At 59.1% G+C, this 19,965-nt stretch overlaps 1 protein-coding gene across 2 annotated transcripts in view; it reads left to right on the top strand.

Moving 5' to 3' along the window:
• The window catches only part of TWIST2 (twist family bHLH transcription factor 2), a 50,189-nt gene extending 30,680 nt beyond the window's left edge, over positions 1-19,509 (top strand). For both annotated transcript variants that reach the window (XM_055300396.1, XM_055300395.1), the window contains exon 2: positions 18,798-19,509. In XM_055300396.1, coding sequence (XP_055156371.1) covers positions 18,798-18,864 — 67 coding nt within the window. In that variant the 3' untranslated portion in view covers positions 18,865-19,509. The remainder of the gene's footprint in view (positions 1-18,797) is intronic.
• Positions 19,510-19,965: the final 456 nt, after the last annotated feature.

The raw sequence follows: 19,965 nt of genomic DNA, 5'->3' as shown, positions 1-19,965 counted from the left end.
GGGGAAACACAGGCTTGCTCGCCTTGGCCCAGTTCTTCCGAAGCACATTTTCAGAGGCCAGCTGCGCCCCCAACAGAATGGGTGAGCCAGCAGGGCTCCGGTCTCCTTGAGATTCTAAAAATCCATGAGCCCCCACCCCGGGGACCATGGAGACACCTGGGCCAGGTCCCCCCACTTCCACCTAGCGAGGAGAAGCTTGAAGACAAGGTGTGACCGAGGTCACTCAGCAGGCTGTGGAGAGGGGACAGGAGGGCTTCGCCTTGCCGTGCTGGATGCTTCTTTGTGAGGCAGCCTCATGCCCTATGGCAGGTTCTACAACTGGAGTTCTGAAATCCCTCTTGGTGTGGGGGGACCCCCACTCTGTGCTGGCCACACCGCAGGTGTCCGGGGTGAGTCCTGGAGGAGCTTCCTAGGCTGAGGGCTGAGCAGTTAGCAGGCCGGAGGGGTGTGGTTACCGCGCACGTGCCCCCAGACAGGGCAGGGGTGGGGTGAGCAGTGCTGTCGCCCCCGCCCGGGTGCAGAGACCTGAGACAGGGCTGAGGCTGGTGCGGTGTCACCTTTCTTGCAGATAAAGGCTGAGATGCAGGGTCCCAGGGTGGGGCAGCCTCACCCACAGTGCCGGTGCAGCGGGACCAAGGTGGGCCTCCCTTCAGGGTCTGGCAGGTGGGGAGCCCACTCCCTGCTGCCGGCCGCAGCTCCCGGAGGAAGGTTCCAGAGCCTGAGCTGAACACACCCTGCTTTCTCTTGCCAAATCGGTGATTGGCCACTCCAACTCCCTGGTGGTGGATGAGGAAGCAGAGGGAGGCCAAGGGTTTCATCAACGGAGCTCCGTCTCCGTGGAAGAGGACGTGGCAGTGAAGGAGACGCACGGAGCTCACGCAGGCCCACCCTGCCTGTCGGGAGCCCCGGCGGCCTCGTGCTCGGGCCGTCTGAGGCCCGCCCGGCGCCCCGCCGAGGCCCTGGTTCGGCCCGTTTCATTTCGTCAGGCGAAAAGGTGGGAAATAAAGTGAAAAACCGGCCGCTTGTGGGTTTGTTGTGCACATTTGACCAAGGGAAGAGCATTTGATTTGTGACTCTGCCCGTAGCGTCCGTCCTTACGCCTGCCGCGTCGGCCCGGGGCCCAGCAGGACGTGCCTGGTGTCAGCAGAGCAGGTGGGATTCCTGTGGGGATTGGGAGTGAGGGCGAGAATTCCCCATCGAGAGCTCCAGGAATCCCACAAACCGCGCTGTAACGGCTCCGGACCGCCCTGGGGGGAACGACGGGGATATTGGAATATGTTAGGATCATTTTCGAAAGGCAGCCAAGGTGGTTTTTACATTCCGCAAGTATGCCGGTAATCTCAGCCTACAATCATATTGCTAATGAGTTTCCCACTAAGACATAAAATGTGTAGTGAACTTTGTCCCCAAGACCAGCAGACCCGCGCCCCTGGTGCACGCCTGCCAGGAGCCTCTCCTGGGGTCCGCATCCCCTCTGGCCAGAAGCGGCATTAACCCCACGACCCCCGTAAATATCCAAGGTCACAGCTTCGCTTAGTGTTAATTATGGCTTTGGCTCAACAATTAATACCTACCCTCGAGCCAGGCTGTATCGGAGGGGACGTGGTTTCTGTCCACATCCTCCCGTTGGTCCGTGATATAAGGTATGCAGGAGAATTCAGATTTCTCCTGAGAGGATGCTGTAGGGCTGCTGGTGCTGCAAATGTGGGCACAACGTGCACGGTGAGCCCCCATCCCGCCCTGAGTCCGCCTTGCTCACAGTTAGAGGGGCACACTTCCAGCTGTTTCCTGGGCCCACGGGGATGCTGGGGGTGTGCAGGCTCCCGGCCGCCGTCCTGCTGTGTGACTCTGGCGCCTGTGAGCTGAGCAGGGGCAGCGGGCCCAGGGGCAAGGCAGGGAGGCGTGTGACCCTGGAGGGGCTGCATGTTTGGTCAGCGGGAGCTCTGTCTTCAGCACGGAGTCCCAGCAGCACGAGAGGCTTCTCCGTGACAGAGGCGTCAAGTGACGTCCCGTTGCCCAACCTTCCCATCAAGGGCGGAAGCGAAGTCACGGAGGGAGAGCCACCAGGAAAGCGAGGGAGAAGCGTCTCGCCCAGGCAGCCCAGAAGATGGAACTTAGTGCATTAGCGACACCCAAGAATACGCGTGAACAATGCACGGGAACCCCGGGCACAGGTGCCAGAGGACTCCGAGAAGGGCCCGTCCTCTCAGGCAGGATAGAACTGTCTTCCGCGTGTGGTGCAGGAGCCTCCCCCGGAAGCCTGAGCCCTCAGAGAGCCACACCGCTACGTGCCCCACTGTGGCGAGCCCCCTGGAGTCACGGGTCCCTGTGGAACTGTCACACTGGGGACCCCATGCTGCCATCCTGGGAACCAGGTGGCCCGTCACGTCGAGGACGGAGAGGAAAGTGAGGCGACGGCTTCCAGTAATACCTGCCTACCCCCAGTGCCCCACATCGCCTCACTCAAACCGGGGTGCAAGCCAGGGACCGGGACCCCACTGGTGCTTATTGATTACGTGCCGCTGTGTTCATCCCACTGGTTGCCTTTCTGTCTGTTTTAATGAATATTTTTAAAAAGCTGAGTTCTTTCATGGATCCCCTTCCCCGCCATCAGTCCCCCGGCCATTGCTTCTGCTACCTGTGAATTTTCAGGAGTTTGAGCCCAACCTGTGGTAGAGGTTAGTGAAGTTAAATGACAGTTTCTTGAGGGACTGTCTGCTAATTATTTTGTGTTTTGAACCAGCCTTTATGAAAACAACCTGGCCTTGGCCCGTGGGGTGGACTCGGTGTAGCACCCGGATGTTGAATGTCTCCCTCCTGGCCCTCAGGACCCCTGCACCTGGGCAAGGCCATGTGACTAGTCCCAGCCAGTGAGCTTTGGGAGCAGGTGACAATAGCATTTCCAGGCCAAGTGCAGGAGAACCTGTGTGTGACACTCCAGTGTCTCGTCTGCTGCCCCCAAGGGACCAGGAGACCATATGTCCCAAACGACGCCTCTACAAGAGGGCGGAGACTCCGCCAGCCTGAGTCCTGAGTGGCCGTGTGGAGAGGCGCCCCCGCCATCCCGAAGGGGCGGGAAGAAGGCGCAGGACGGAAGCTGGTCTTGCGTTGCGCCCGTGAGATGTGGGGGCCTGTTTGTTGTCGCCGTAGAGCCTCTCGTGCCCTGATGGAAACGCTCTGAGAGGAGAAGAAAGACAGTCTCTTACCTCACGGGCCCTGGAGCCTGGACAGGTGCGCTCTGCGCTGTAAAACGGATATTTGCTTAGAAGCATTGTCTGACGTGCATCATCTCCGATTCATTTCTCGGGGAGCTCGGTTCCGAAAGGCACTTTTCACTCAAGTCTTTTGCAAATCGTAAAACTTTTCCAGGGTGTAACCATGGCTTCTGTTATTTGTTTGCTAAATGTGGATCTCTGTCTACACCAGATTTCCTTAAAGTAACTCCCATTCGATGGTGAGAATGTGCGGTCGTTTCGCGCTGCCCCTTAAGCATCGCTTGACTCCTTATCTCTGGCTCAAGATGTATTGGCTCGTTTTCGAGCCTCTGCCTCCGTTCCAAGTTTGGTCGGAGCTTTCTTCCCTCCGTATGTGCTTGCAGGGTAGTGTTTTATTTTAAAGTGGATTCGTCCTGAATTCCCCGAGACTACACAGAACATCTGTATCACATCTATTTATTGACAAAGCTTGATTAAAGAGCATCTAGAGGGGAAGGTGGATTTCTGCATGTAGGATTGAAACTAGAAGACTGGTTTCCCTTATAAACACTGACTTTGACACCGCTCTCTGGATTCGTGGGGCCTTTCTTGGCAAAAGGCATTTTTATGGAATGTTAAGTCAGAGTCCAAATGATAATTAAATGCATTAAAAATGTGCAGATAAGGGAGAGGAGATTCGCACATGAGAAATACCCAGCAAATATCTGGACCCTTCGGCTGCTCAGCTCTGACACTGGTTCCTTGGTTTTATTTTCTGCCTCTGGATCTCCGCTCTGCTGTCTTTCAAATAGAAGTAATCGCTTCTGGCTTCCAAACTCAGGAACCTTCTTGCAATCCCTGGAAAAAAATACACAGCTACACGATCCCCATGTGCACCTGTGAGCCCCAGCCCATCAGCCCAGGCGGATGCTGCGAGAGAGGAAGAAGCCAGGAGTGTTCTTTGACATGTGAGTGATCAGAAATGTTCTTTTAAGAAGAGGGATTCCAAAAAAAAAAAAAAAAGAAGAGGGATTCCAATGCCTTCCTGGGGTACCTCCCAGCTGCCTACTTCCCAGTGCTGTAGCAGGCCCAGGGCGCCAAGAGGTTCCGCATCCATCCGCTCTCAAATCCTCGCCATCCTGGAGCTCCTGGATTCAGCAGAGGGTTGTGGAGGCAAAGAAGCCATGTCTACAAGAGTAGCTGGGGCTGACCCAATGGTCACTGGATGCCCTCAATGGGCACTGGCTTCTGTGTGATGAGCCGGTTAGAAGCAACATGAATATCTAATATCCACCCCCAAATGGCGACATCAGTAATGGCTGGAGCAAACTTGGGACAAAGGTGACCCTCCTTAGAGGAGAATGGGTGGGGGTGTGTCTGCGTTTATACGTGGTGTACGTATATATGGTGTATACGCTTGCAGCATACAAGTGCACGTCTGTGGTATGTGATACTATGATAGACACACACACATTTATTTATTATATATGTGTCCAGATATATAAATATGAAAGGCACTAAAGTCACTGCCAACCTGCCCTCCCTGTGTCTCCTGGTCTAGACAGAGCTCCATGCACGCTCTGCAGGGTAGATATTTTTCCCAAGCATTTCAAAGGAAATTCTATTTGTATTTGTACCGTAAAATCAGACCATTTGATTTATTTAATGTGCAATATACAGACTCCCCGAGTCCTGATGAAGTCAGCACATGTGACATGGAGCAGGGTTTTGTTCCCTCCCACACCACTGGCCTCCTTTGCAACTGCTGAGTGCCCTTGGGGCAGATCTAACACTAAGTGAGCATCTGCCGTGTGCCAGGTGGTCACTCCCCTGTGGGACAGGTAAAACCAGCCCATTTGGTAGGTGAGAAAAGTATTGGAAGGGAGACATGGCCAGGCTGCACGCTCGCAGACACTGGCCACAGAGCATTGCAGGACGGGATGGCGTCTGGCCCGGGTCACACCTGCTGCATGTGCAAGGCAGGAGCCCTCCAGAGCCAGGCAAAGGTCGGGACTCCCCCATCACGACATCCAGGGAATGCTTTAGTCTATTTTCCAATGCCTCGTTCCCAGAATCCCCTTGGGGGAGGGGTCCAGAAGAGCAAGCGATTTCACGAAGCCCGTAGAAACACATTCTGTATACCGCGCAAAGAAATGGTGGCTCACTTAGAGTTTTTTTTCCCCAGAAGTGTGTGTGCATGCTCATCATTTCTCATTTTTTTTCTTATCCAAAAATATTTTGAAAAGAAAGCATGGGTTGCAGGGATCTATTGGAGTAGGTTGTAATTCATAAATGCAGAATTTCAACCCAGGGATATTGAGTTTTTTAGAAATTGGGCAATAAAGAGCATGTTCCTGTATCTCGTGACTTGAGCCTGGGGGCGGAGAGCCGTCTGGGAGGAGGGCAGTGCTCTTTAAACCGTTGCATCGCGGGCTAGGCCGGGAAGGCTCTGGGGAGTACCTGTTCTCCCAGGCTGTGCCCTCCCATCGTCCACCGCTGTCAGAACTGCACCGGGATGGGTGACTCCTTTTCAGGCCTACAACGCACACCCCCCGAGGCAGGGGACCGTGCTGCTTCTTTGTGGGCTGATAAGACTCTGCGTGGCCACCTGCGCTGGCAGAGGCTTCGGGATCCCATGCAGACCAAAAGCGGATCGTGCACCGACGGATCATGAAATTAGAAGTATAAGCCTCAGAAATGAAATGCTGGGAATCATAGCTCTTCGTCTGAAAGAGTGCGGTGGACACCCTTTCGGGAGAAAATATAACACACTTCCCAGAGGCAGCGCCAGTGTCAAGGGCTTCAAGATCAGTGGGGTAACCCTGACTGTGTCCGGAGGGTCAGGGCCCCTGGGTCACCCCCCTCGGCCGACAGCAGAGCCTCCCTGTGACACCATGGGCCCTGCTCCCTCGCCCGGAGGTCCTGGCTGCTGGTGAGCCAGAGCATCGACCCGGGCACTTCCCAGACCTAACGCCCGGCTTGTCATGTTCACGCGGGGGCCGTAGCCTCTTTGCCTTGCCAGTGTGGCTCTCGGCCCGGACTCCCGTTTGTGTGTCCTGCCCCGGTGATACAGGAGGGTGACCACGTCACCCCACAAGAAGGAGGCGGGGTGGTGAAAGGCATGGAGACAGAGGCCCAGAGATAGAAGTGAAGTTCAGAGGTCGGGGTGACCCTCGGCAGGCTACGGCCGCGTCACCCGGGGAGCTGGGAGGCCAAGGATGTGCACATTCTCCAGGGGGAGTGACCGGTCCAATAAGCCCCGCTGTCCTGGGTCTTCGCCACCTCCATCTCTGCCTGGCTTGTCCCTGGAGGGACCTGAGTGCCCCCCGGGCACCTGCGCGAGTTAGCAGCCGCTCACTGAGTGCGGGCGCTGCGTACCCGGCGCGTGAGGTGGCACCGCGGCCAGGTCGGTCCGTGGGCCCCTGACCCATTCTTCCCTCTGTCCGTGAGGCTGGCCGCCTCCTCATTCTCCAGCTCCTGCCCCCGAGGCGCCCCAGAGGCCTGGCTCCGGACGGCGGCCCTCCTGCGGCCTCAGCACGGGCGGCCCAGGGAGGCTCGCGGACCGCCCGCACCTGCCCACGAGCAGGCCCTACCTGAGCGGGACCACGTCTTCAAGCTTGCGTGCGTGCGGCCTGCTTCCAAACACGCCGTGTGTCCCAACAGAGGCCAGTGTGAGTCCCCGGGCGCTGGCGTTCATGAACGTGCAATAGATCCGAAGTCACTGAGTCCCGGGCTTGGGAAGCGAATGTCCCTGTGGCTGAAGGGGTTGCTTAGCCAAGGCCATGTCCACGCACCTGGGGCGTCTGCAGGGCGCTGCTCCCCACTGCCCGCCCCCGTGTGCTGTTGGATTTTCCAGGTGCATCGCCCGTGCCAAGTGTCCGCCGAAGCCAGGGTTCCCAGAGGTGGGAAGGACCGGGGATCTGAGCATAGCAGGCGTCCTCCCATCACTTAGGAAGGATTCGGGATTCTTCTGAATATGTCTGAACGTACGCCTGATGTTACTACAGCCGTGTATCTTCTCCGGGTCACTCAAGGAAATCGATTTAGGTGTGGTCGTTTCTGTAAACGGTTTTGCATCTTGAAAGTTGCCCGCTTCTCCGGAGGTTAATTTTGGGAACTAAACGCTGGTGGCAGTAGTTTAGGGAAAGCTCATCGTCTGAGCTGATCCGTTCCTGGAAACGGGTTTATATCCCCGTTTTTCACTGTCCAAGGGAAGTCGTCTCAGGAATGTTCTTTCATGGTTAAAATTAGAGCTACCCTAGAATCCCGCAATTGCACCACTAGGTATTCACCCAAAGGATACAAACATGCAGATTCGAAGGGACACCCGCACCCCGATGTTCATAGCAGCATTATCAACAGTAGGCAAACTGTGCAAAGGGCCCAGAAGGCCGCGGGCTGATGAATGGATGAAGAAGATGTGGGGTGTGTGTGTGAGTGTGTGTGTGTGTGTGTGTGTGTGATGGAGTATCACTCAGCCGTCAAAAAGAATGCAGCCTCGCCATCTGCAATGACGTGGTTGGACCTAGAGGGTTTTATGCTAAGTGAAGTCAGTCGGCCAGAGAAAGACAATCATGATTTCACTCACATTTAGAACTTAAGAAAGAAAACAGATGAACACAGGGGAAGACGGGAAAGGGGAAAAAAAGGAGAGGGAAACAAGGTATAAGAGACTCTTAGTGACAGAGACCAGACTGAGGGTTGATGGGGGCAGGTGGGTTTCAGGTGGGGAGGGGACCAGGTGTGATAAGCACCAGGTGTGTACTAAGTGATGCATCACTGACGTGTACTCCAGGAACGACTATCGCACCATGTGGGAGCTACCTAGGATATGAATTTTATTCTTATTATTTTTTAAAGATTTTATTTATTTATTCATGAGAGACACAGAGAGAGAGGCAGAGACACAGGCAGAGGGAGAAGCAGGCTCCATGCAGGGAGCCCGACATGGGGCTTGATCCCGGGTCTCCAGGATGACGCCCTGGGCCAAAGGTGGCGCTAAACTGCTGAGCCACCCAGGGATCCCCTTTTTACTATTTTTTAAAGACTTTTAAAAAAGATTTTATTTATTCATGAGAGACACAGAGAGAGAGGCTGAGACACAGGCAGAGGGAGACGCAGGCTCCCTGCAGGGAGCCCAAAGGGGGACTCCATCCTGGGACCCTGGGGTCACGCCCTGGGCCAAAGGCAGATGCTCAACCACTGAGCCACTCAGGCGTCCCATAGAATTTAAATTTTAAAAGGAAATTTAAGAAAGAGGGAAAGGTTCTTTCACATGTCTGGAGTCTGTGGTCCCTCCCCCACCCAGAGACAAGGTGGAGCACGCGGCGGACACGGGGAGTCTGGGTGGCACCCCCAGGTCTTGGGTCCTCCACTGTGTGGCCAGCGCGGTGTCTGCCTCCCGAGCCTCTGAGTGTTCGTGTTGAAATGTGGCCGCGGGGACAGCTCCGGGAGGGCATGTTTGGGGGCTGGGCGGCGTGGGGCCCGGCCTGCAGGAGCCTAGGCGACATTCTGAAGGTGCCCGCCTGCCTCTGATGGTCCTTGGCCTTCCCAATCTCACCTGTGACCCCACCTGCCAGGTGCGGCCCAGCTCATCTCCGGGGGACGGACCTCCCTCCCGCAGGGCTGCTGCCAGCTGGCGCCCCCCTTGGGCTCTTTAGGGACCCACCTGCCGCCTCCTCTCCCTCTGCTCCCCCAAGTGTCCGCATCCAGTCTGTCGTGGACAGGGAGCACGGAGCTGGGGGAGTGAGCCCCGGGTCTGGGTTCGAATCCAGCCAGAGCCAGTTAGCTGTTTCCTCATCATCCCTTAGAGGGCAGGGCGACGTCGGCCTCTCTCAGAAGCTGCTTGTGAAGCCCCCCGCCTCCTCCCGGGGGTCGGGGCTGGACATCCTGCTGGGTGGACCAACCCGACCTTGGGGTGTCCTGCAAACACCTCCACTTCGGCCCCGCCAGCTCTGCTCTCGCTGTGCCTCCACCCTGACAAGCAACTTCTCTCCTCTGTTTTGTTCCTGGGGTCACGACCCCTCCTGTGGTCACCGTGCCCTGCCCGGGGCCCCGCTGGTGGGCGTCTCGCCTCCTAGCAGTCCTTGAGGCCCACCCCACAGCTACCCGTGAAAAGCAAGCCTGGTCACACCAGCGTCCCCGGCACTTCACACCGCCCCCCCATCGTGGCCTTGTAGGGTCCTGCCCCCCAGACCCCTCCCCAGAGTCGCAGCTCTCCATTGCCCCCAAAGCCCCCTTTCCTCCCTACCTAAATATGCCCTGGGGTCCTTTCACCCTTCCTCCCCCTGGGGGACTAGAGGTCCCGAAAGCCCCAGCTCCAAGCCCCCTTCTGTGAGGAGCTCCCCCGACCCCGGGCCCGCACAGAGGTGTAACGTCGCCTCCTCTGCCTTGACTACGTATGTCCTCGTACCTTTATCCTAGCATGCCTTAGACCTTGCTGTAATCATTAGGTTTCTCACATATGCTTCTCTTGTACGGCCGATAGTTGGAGATCTTGTGTACTTTCGTTACACCTTTATTAGAACATTTATTACGTATTTGTTCCGATAGCTTCTGTTGTCGTCTGTCCCACGAGGGCTGGTGTGGGACAGGCAGCAGGTTGGACTCACGACATGCATCCGACTGGAGCCTGACATCAGTGGGCCTTGGGTTCCTTTGCCCTTGAGCCGCCGCCGCCGCGGTCCCCGGGGAGGGTTGTGTCCTCAGATCCTCATCTGTCAAGTGTGCAAAGACATTTATTAGGTCAGTGTTCCTTAGTCTGGACCCACGTGACAGGTGTAGGAATGAGGTCAGTCGTACGGGAAGGGATTTCTGTCTCGGGCCTCGGGGCTGAGCGGACCTGAGTTCCGGGGCGATTCTGCGCCTGCCTGGTGACTTGGCCTAAGTCACCTCCGGCCGCAGGTCCCAGCTCCTCGTCTCTGCGGTGACGTCACCGGACGGGTCAGCCCCACAGGCACTTCTTGCCACACCAGCCTGCAATCAGGCCCTACAGGCTCGTTTTTCACACCACCTTCTTTTGCTAGTGGGTTTTATTTGGAAGCTAGAGTTAGTGACATCTGGAGAAATCATAATTCACCGGTCGAGGTAGTTCCTGGATTTATTTGGAGGCCCCGAGGCCCGGGAGGAGGCTGCCCCCTCCTATGACCTGGTTACTCGGGACGGCCTCTGAGCTTGAGGGTCCCCTTTGCAGTGTCCTGTGACTCATGGAGGAGGAATGGGAAGGCCTCCCCCAGAGGAAGGCTGGACAGGATCAATACTGGGAGTCACTGGCGTGGACACGGGGCTTCCTGCCACAGCTCCCTCGGGAACTGAGAGAGCCGGCCTGGAGCGCCCTGGGGCCCCATCTCCCCGAGGCGGGGACCCCGGGGGGCACCACCCAGAGGGAATCCGTAGGCAGAGGCAAGCTGCTCTCAGAAGCACTTCTCCTTGGCAGCCGGGCCATCCCAGACACCGTCGGCTCCGATCCCCAAAGCCAAGGCCAAGGCCAGAGATGGAGACAGAGACGGAGAGAGCTCTGCTTCCAAGTTGGCGAGACTCCTACGCCCCCGAAGGAGCCAGGCCAACAGCTCGCCGCAGCCGCCACCGCCGGGGAGCCGCGCAAGATGAGCCCCGGCCCCGCGAACACGGGCATTCCAGGCGGGATTCCTCTTCCTCACGCACGGCAGGCGGGCCGGGGGTCAGACTCCGGAGCCGTGGAGCTAGGGGCGGGGGCACAGCCTGGGCTCGCCCTTCGGCCCCTGCCCCCGTGACCCCGGCCCCGTGCCCTGAGCGCAGGTGCCCCACACAAGGGGCGTCTGTAAGGCCGGGCTCCCGTGGGAGCGAGAGTGGCCCGAGGGCACGGCCTGTGCGGGCCTCCCAGCAGCCTTCCCAGACGCCTCAGCGCAGCCTGGACCAGGGGACGCGGGGCCGGGCTCCCGGAGGTCCCCCTGGAGCTGTGCCGTTGCCCCCGCAGAAGGCAAGCAGAAGCCCATCAGCCCGCAGGTGTCCCAGGAGCCTTGCGGGTGCAACAGGGGCGCCTCAGCCACCGGCCATTCCTGGGAAAGGGGACTCTTGGGGGGGCACAGGCCAGGCCCCCCCCCAGCAGAGAAGCCCCTGGATCGGGCCCCTGGCCTGCTTTGCGGAGCGCTGTGGCCTGTGAGAACCCATGGCCGCGGCCTCCCTCCGAATCTGGACACGGCCTGGGGGCCAGCAGAGAGGGCCCAGGGTGTCCTGCCTGTCGGAGCCCCGGCTTGGCCCAGGGACAGCACACAGGCCACCCTGTACCGGACGGGGACCCCGGGGCAGGAGTGGGACCCAGGCGGGAGGGCAAGGATCCAGAGGAGCCTTGTACAAATCTTACAAGATTTGGGTTTGCCTCAGCGAGGACAGCTTGCCTTTTACCGCCCCCTCGCAGCTCCACCATCATCCCCCAGGGGTGCTCACTGGGTCCTCCGATGCTCCTCAGAAAACCCAGGTCAGGCAACAGAGTGTGACCTGCGAGGGGACAGCCAGGTTCCTGCCCTTGGATTTAGAAGCGGATTCTTTGTTGTTTGCCATTAAGACTTCTCTATCCTTCTGTCCCTCTGGACCCTAGAACAGGTGCACAGAGGTTGGCAGGGAGGGGAGGGGGCCTGGGCCGTGAGGTTAACCCCCTCTGCCCCCTGGGGACCGCTGTGTGCTGGACCCCACCCAACAGCCAGCAGCCAGCAGGGGCGTCTGCATCTCTGCCTTTCAGGCCAGCCAGGTGAGCCTGGCCCCTGCCCCTGGCAGGTCTGGGCCCCTGTCTGCCAGGGGTGGTCCGTTTGTGCCCGACTAGAGCTGCCCGCAGATCCGACCTGGAAGGAAGTGGCACATTCTCTCCTCTGAAAGCAAAGCCTCTTATATCCTGCATCTCGGGACAAGGCATTTGTCACAGGGACAGCCACCAGGGCAGGGCGGCACTGGGGAGGGGGCTCATGCTGGCCCCTCACTGGCACGGCTCATGCTGGCCGGGCTGCCCAGTGCCACCTTGCACGCACAGCCGTCCCGCACCCAGAGCCCAAATTCTCTGAAGGCGCAAAGCCCCTCAGCTGCTGCGCAAGTGACCTCAGAGCCTCCAGGGCCTGTCACTGGCACCCCTGCTGCCCTTCCCTTAGGGGGAGTGGGGGAGGGGGTCACAGGCCGGCTGCATAGCTGCGTCCACTTTGTGTCCCCCCGGCCCCCGCCTGTGTGTCTGGGGCTGTCAGGTGGAATTACAGGGGCCTCCAGGCCTGGCCACCTGCCGGGGAGATGGCCCCCAACAGGGAGCATCAGGGTGCCCACATCCTCTCCCAGCCTGGTCCCCGACTGGCTATGTCTCTGCGCGTCACGGTGGGTCTTGGCTGCAGCAGCTGACCTTGCTGACCTGGGGCGTGCACGCCGCAGCCTGGGCGTGCTCAGCTGTTCCTGGTTGTCTAGGGGCATCTTCGAAGAGCTGGGGATTTGGCAGAGGGTAGACGTTGATTCCTGCTTCTGCGTCCTCGTGAGCTCCGGTGCGATGCGGGTGCTGCTGGCAGAGACTTGGAAGGCATGAGTGGAATGGAATCCGGTAGAGAGAGGGTCCTAGACGGCGGCTGGCACGTCACTCCCACACCAGCATCACGCTGGGGACCATCCAATCTCTTCACCGCGGGCCTCTTTCCATGAGTGTTTATTGAGCACCTACTGTGTGCCAGGCGGGGACCCAGCTGGGGAAGAAACAGCAGCCGGCCCTCTTGGGTGACCACAGTGTTGGACACGAGCCAGGTGAGGCCCCAGGCCTCTGTCGTGCTATGGCTCCCTGAACCCCCACAGCACCGGGGGGGCGGGGCATTTCTACAGATGCACAGGCTGAGGCCCAGAGAGCTGAAGCCACTTTCCCAAGGCCACAGGGGCCGCGGGTGGCAGCGCTGGGATTCAGCTCGAGGCCTGAGCTCAGTTCCTGTCTTCCCAGGAGCTTCCAGAATGTTCGTGGCTTCACACTCCATGCCTCAGGATCTCCGGAGCTCCGAGCTCCTGACCCCTTCTTGCACCACGTTTCCGAATACTAGCCGACCAGCATTCCTGGAGTAAACCCTTCTGGGTTATAAGGAAGAGATTCTTCAAATCCACAGCTTGGCTTGGTTTGCTGACGTCCTACTGAGCGTCTCTGCATTCGGAGTCACGGGTGGCAGGACCTGGCCTTGGGTTCTTACGCCCTATGGACAGGAGTCAGAGTGGTGTCTCTTCGGCATTTTATGGGGGAGGCTGTGCATGGTGGGGGGGGGCAGGGGCCGCGTGGAATATTTTCTACCCACCTCGCAATTTTGCCTTGAACTAAGACTGCTCTTTAAAAAAAAAAAAATAGCCCTCAGCAAAATAAACAAACTGTAAAAATAAATAAAATAAGATGAGAAGTGTCTCCTCATCTGCAAATTCTGGAACAGCTTAGGCAATACGGACAGAAATGACCGGGTTCCAGAAGATTCTCCTTTAATGCTCTTGTAAAGCCGTCTGGTTCCGGATTCTTCGCAGGGCAGATACAGATCTTCCACCACCTGGTCAGCTTGCCTTACAGATGTTGGGAGGTCCGACTTCTCCGCGAGCGAGTTTGGTGAACAGGGTGGGAGCCGGCGTGGCGGCCGCGGCTGCCTCGGGCGGCCTGTGTGCGGTCCTGCCGCCCCCACTCGCCCCCCCGGGGCCCTGGGCTGGCGGGAGCGTGGGCTCCTGGGGCCCCGCAGAGGCGGCCGCTCTTTCCCCTCGGCCTCCGAGGCGTCTCCTACCCGCGCTCGTGCCTGCTGGCGTTGCGGCGGGACCATGGGTAGGTGACCGCCTGCAGAGTCAGAGGCCCACGTCCTCGTCCACGTGGAGCCCCGTTCCCGGGAGTGTTGCCCCGGAAGTGGCCGCGGGGGGTGCGTTTTCCGAGGCCCCGACCGCCTCCCCCTGTTTCTTCTGCTCCCCGACACGGTCCCGGGGGCCTCCTCTCCACGGAAGCGGCCCGGGCCTGGGATGGCCCGTCGGCGGGTGGCCGCACCCAGGAAGCCACCCGGGGCTGCTTCTGCTTTGCTTCCTTTCCCGTGTGGAAGCGCGGGCGGCGTTCGGAGCTCCCGGGGCCCAGAGGCGCCTGCTGATGGGGCACGGCCGCCTGCGTCGTCAGCTGTGGGCCAGGACCAGGACCCCTGTTCCTTTGTGTCTGGGACGGCCAGCCCTCCCCGAGCTTGAGGACACTTGCCTCGGCCCCTCGCTCGTGGCTGCGTCTCCTCCTCCTTCCACATTCTTGGCCTTTTGCTCAGAGGCTGGAGACCTCCGTGACTCAGGGTCTGGTTTATTGATCGCTTTTCATCAGTGGCTATTTATTCTGCTTCCATTGCTTAAAACACATTCCACTTCCCTGCTTTCTGCCATTTCCCAGAGCCCTCTCCTTGGTTCCTGCTTGGTCCTTCCCTCCATGCAGATGTTCCTGGCGTCTCTCCGAATGACAAATCCCGCTGCTCCGAAAGCTTGTGCCTGAGCCCCGGGCCATTTGGGAGACGCTCAGCCCACCGTCTCCCTGCCGTGGTCCACAGCCGCCTGACGTGAACCATCCCTGGTTTTCTCGTATTTACGGCCCGTCGGATAGATGTCAGCGAGTGGGAGCCGTGCCTCCAGCCAGCTCCGGGGAGCCGTGTTCAGATGGTCAGGAGGCTGTGTCCAGGCCCGGGGAGGGGACTGAGGGCCCCGCTGAAGAACGGTGCTGGGTGACTATCTGGGTGGCGGGGGGGGGGTCTGGCCGTGTGGGATGGGCAAGACCCACCAGGGTAGGTGGCGGTGCTCCGCTCCCCCGCGGCTTCATTACTATTCATCTCCACAGGGCACATTCCCCCCCCCAGCACCCCTGCAGAGTTGGGGGCCAGTCCTTGTTTTTGGCGTAGTGACTGGGAGGAGAGAGACCACAGGTGGCAGCAGGAGCGGACTGGCAGGTGGTGGCCCTTCGAGTGACCTGGACAATGTCAGGGCCCTTGGAGGCACACTCCTCCACTTTCATGCTGAAGGGGGCAGTGAGGGCCAGGGCAAGTCCTCAATGGCCAGGCCCCGGGTTTCTGTGGGCAGTTCCTGGCCTCCCGAACCCCCCCATTCTCCCCCTCCAGCCTCCACTGGCAAAATCGCAGGGCAGTGTGTGTGTGTGTGTGTGTGTGTGTGTGCACGTGAATGCTATACTGACCAGAGATCACACATCTGTGCCCACTTCCCTCCACCCTTATTCCCTGCCCTGCTTTTTTTTGGCAGCCCAGCAAAGTTCAAGGTACTGGGTCCCTTCCCTTTCTGGCAGCAGAGGCTTACTTGCATTTCCTTTAAAAATATTGTCCCTGTCTACACTGGGTTCTAGTTGTTTTCAAACATGTTTCTTCTCCCCTGTTAGATTTCTCTGGTTCATTTCTGGGCTTTTTAAACAACTAGTAGCATTTATGGCACATGATAGATGCTCAGTATATGTTAGAAAGATGGATGAAAGGATGGATAGAAAGAAGGAGGGGTGGATGGGTAGATGGACGGAACGGTGGGTGGATGGAACGGTGGGTGGAAGAGTAGATGGGAGAATGGGTGGGGAGATGGAAGGATAGATGGAAGCATGACTGAATAGATGGAAGGATGGGTGGATGGGTAGATGGAAGGATAGGTGGGTGAGTAGGTGGAAGGATGAGTGGATCGGTAGATGGAAGGGTAAGATGGAGAGATGGAAGGATGAGTGGGTAGATGGAAGGATGGGTGAGTGGGTAGATGGAAGGATTGGTGGGCAGATGGAAGGATGAGTGGATAAATGGAAGGATGGATGGCTGGGTAGATGGAAGGATGAGTGGATAGATGGAAGATGGGTGGGTGGGTAGATGGAAGGATGGGTGGGTGAGTAGGTGGAAGGATGAGTGGATCGGTAGATGGAAGGGTAGGATGGAGAGATGGAAGGATGAGTGGGTAGATGGAAAATGGGTGGGTGGGTAGATGGAAGGATGAGTTGATAGATGGAAGATGGATGGGTGGGTAGATGGAAGGATGAGTTGATAGATGGAAGATGGATGGGTAGATGGAGGATGAGTGGGTGGGTACATGGGTAGATGATAGGTGAATGGTTAGATGGAAGGGAAGGGGGAGTGGTGGGTAGATGTGTGGATGGACGGTGGGTGGGTGGGTGGGTGATGCGTGGAAGGCCTCATAAGACACTCTTCCCCCTTCAGCCCCCTGCCTCACTTTTTGGAGAGTTTGCGTTGGTGTTTCACTTCCTGGGTCAGGTCCTGGAAATGAGAGTCAATGCAGACCCTTTCCTGTGCGTTCGTGCCCAAGGGCGTGGGCGAGAGGAGTAGAGGCGCTCTCCCAGGGTAGCCGCTGCTCTGCAGCTCTGCCCGCCACCCCCCTCCTCTGCAAGGCAGGCAGATGCAGGGAGCGGACTGCACACAGGACCCAGCGCTCGGTTTCAGGTGGCTGGTCTATGCGGGAGGCTGTCCTGGGCCCCAGCTGTTTCGTATTTGCTGCCGAGAGCGAGAGCGTTGCCCGTGTCCGCAGACGTAGCTGGGGTCAGGGCGACATCAAGGAGGCCAGGCCCACGGGCTCCCAGTCAAGAAGACTAGGGAACCTGCCCCTTTCTGCCCGCGCCCTGGGCCCCGCGGGTGAACACGCGGCACACCCTGAAGTCACCACTGCTGGGGGACGGCCGGCCTCTGTCGTTTCTTGCTCTTCATGGACGGTCCGTGTTTCCCCTTGGAGGGTTGGCGCAGCTCATATATCACAAACTGTTGTGATTGTTCCCTCCCTCGGAGGAAGGCTCCCATTCAGCTTTCTCTCGCTGCCCCCCCCCCCCCGAGTAATTATCTAATTACAACCACATTCTCCGAGAGCGGCCGTTGACTTTTTGACTTTGTGCCGGGGCGCTCAGGAAGGCCCGCGTAGGTGGGTGCTGGGGGCTGGAAAGAAGGGAGGTGTGCGCCGACACACGCCGCGTGTCTGGGGGGCAGTGTCTCTGAGCGTCCTCAGACCTTTGTCCTGGCTCAGCGGGGGCTTCCGGAGGTCTCTGGGGCTCTGCGGGGAGGGAGCTGGGGGGACAGGGGCAGGAGGAAAGGGCGTGCTGCCCCCTGCGCAGGAGCATCAGGGACACACACACCCCCGATGGAGACGTCACTCACCGCTCTATCCAAAATCCTTCGTGTTTTGGTGCCTTTACACATCGTGGTCCCAGGACGTGGGGTGCCTGTGCTCCACCTCCACCTCCGCTCGTCCTGCAGGGACATTCCTCATGCTGACCCTTCTCCTTGGTAAAGCCATTCCTGACTCCTCCCGACCCCAGGGACCCCAGGCCCCTGCCGGCCTGGCCTCAGGCAGCCCTCCTTCCTCCTCCTCCTCCCCTCCCCCCTCCTTGTTCTCCCCTTTCTTCCCCTCCTCCTCCTCATCTCCTCCTCCCTTCCTCCTCCTCATCCTCTCCTCCTCTCCTCCTCCCCTCCTCCCCTCCCATCTTCCCCTCCCCCTCCTCCTCCCCTCCTCCTTCTCCTCCCCTCTTCCTCCTCCCTCTCCTTACCCTCCCACTCCCCTCCCCTCTTCTTCTTCCTCCTCGTCCTCCTCCTCCAGGCTCAGCCCTGGGGTCTGCAGCCGCCCCCCACAGTGCATCAGGACGAAGGCCCATCTCATGGGCCAGCTCACCCCCACTTCCAGGGCAGCCCTGGCACAAGGGGGGCCCTCGGGGGGCTCTCGATGCATCAACTTGTCTCGTCGGGTTGTGAGGTTGATCTGGCCCCATCGGTCCGCCCTCCCGAAGTAGAAGTGCACACCCTGTGCGTCAGGCCCCGGGGGAGGCACTGAAGGTGGGACCCAGAGCACCCCGCAGCCAGCCTTAAAGGCTCCCTAACAGGGTTCAGGGGTTCCTGGGGAGAATGCCATCCTGGGGTCCTGCAGGGCCAGGCCATTAGCAGCCCCCCACCCCCAGAACGGCCGGTGACAGGTTGGAAGTCGCCTGAGCCACGAGCCGCCACCCTGGGGCAAGGTGTGGGCCACCGTCCTCAGACTCCCCCGTCGGCACCCGGATGTGGGACGTCTCCAGCAGGCTTAGGGTCCTTGACCCGACACGCTGGCGTGGGCACCCCCTGGCCCCCAGGGGTTCCCACCCCCGGACCCCCAACCTCGGGCTGGCTACGGCCACATGTGGGTGAAGCAGGGTGATCATGCAGCCTGCCCCAAGCTGTGCCCAGTGCATCCTCTCTGGTGAGCGTCGGGCGCACACACGGCACCGCGGGAGTCGGGGACCCCACTCCTGCATTCCCCGTCTCTGCCACCCCCCAGTCTTCCTCTGACCCCCCCACCCAGGCTGCAAGGTCAGCTGGGCAGGGGCGGCGGGGGTCTGGGGGAGAGCATGGCCCCGTCTGCACCACTCCCGACCTGAGGCCTCGCAGGCCCTCCCCGCGGGCCGTGCTGGGGCCGGGGGCTCGTGGGCGGGATGCGCTGCACCTCCCTCACAGGGGGGTGCCAGAGGCACGAGTGACCGCGGGATGAGATGGCCTCGGCCTGCGCGCACACCACACGCCACACACACCCACGTACACACCGCACGTGTGCCACACACGTACCCACAGCACACACACCCCCACCTGCGCGCAGTGGGGTCTCACCCGCCTCCTCCGTGTCTTGCAGGCTGTCCTGTGGGGCCGAGGCTCAGCGGAATTGGGACGCCTCCTCGTCTGTCACTTCTGAAACCTGAACGACCTCAAGGGGGCCGCCCAGCCCGCTCTCGGCACAGCGTTCAGACAAGGGGACGGCAGCATGGAAGGGAAGACCCTGGACCGCGCCACCTCGTCCCCAGACACGGTCCCCACGCAGGGCGTGCCACTCGCGGTCCTCCTCGCCGGTGACATGCTCCTTGGCATCCTCGCCACTGTTTGGATCTTTTCTTCTGGGTTTTATTTTTTGTTGTTGTTGTTGGGGGGGAGGGGTGGATGTATTCTTTCTGAAAATCTCTAGATTCAGGAACATATTTACAAGGATTTAAATTTTGGATTTGTATTTCCTTCCAAGTGCCTTTTTAATGTATATTTTTTTAATAAAACAGAAATGCATTCCTGTACAATTCTGTTTAAACTGGACCAAGGCTCTCAGAAAAAGAACCTCGCGTTCCCCCGCCCCGCAGCCTCTGCATGACTGTTCCACGTAAGCCTGGAATCCTCCTCACACCTCGCCTCTTCTCTTTCTCCTGATTTGCTCAGCTAACCATTTTTAAAATATTTTCTGTTTCAGTGTATATGTTGCTTATTTGTTTTATTTATTGAGATATTTTTAACGAGCTCGGTGACTGCAACGTGGCTGTGTACCCCGTCCCCCTCCCAGGAATAATAAAGACGTCCGTGCAGCCCGGTCTTCCCTGTCCTGTTCTGTACCTCGCAGCACGGAGTCGGCCCGGGAAAGTCGGGAAAGGGACAGTCGTTTCACTTTAGAAGGGACGAGAAAGGATGTGAGGCCGTTTATGTCGTGGGTCGTTGTAAAATGTTCTAGAAGCCTCCGTCCCTGACGCCGCGGTCCGAGTGGGACGGGCCCAGGCCTGGGAACGCGGGTGAGGCTGGCCTCAGCCCCTCCGTGGGTCCGGCTCCTCGGCGGCTGCCTCCCCCGAAATCGCCCGCCGCTCCCCAGACCATGTCCCAGTGGTGAGATGGAGACCGTGTCTCTCAGGTGTCCCATCCCCGCTGTCCAGGGTCAGCACTCCCCCGCTGGCTCCCCCAAGCCTTCCCCAACGCCTTGCCCTGCACTCATGCTATGCCGTCGTGTTCTCCGACTACGGCTAAGCCCTGTGCTCACCGTGGGTTGCACA

This window comes from Nyctereutes procyonoides, unplaced genomic scaffold (genome assembly GCF_905146905.1).
Source record: "Nyctereutes procyonoides isolate TBG_1078 unplaced genomic scaffold, NYPRO_anot_genome, whole genome shotgun sequence".
Lineage (NCBI taxonomy): Eukaryota > Metazoa > Chordata > Mammalia > Carnivora > Canidae > Nyctereutes > Nyctereutes procyonoides.
This window is presented reverse-complemented; position numbering and strand designations above follow the sequence as displayed.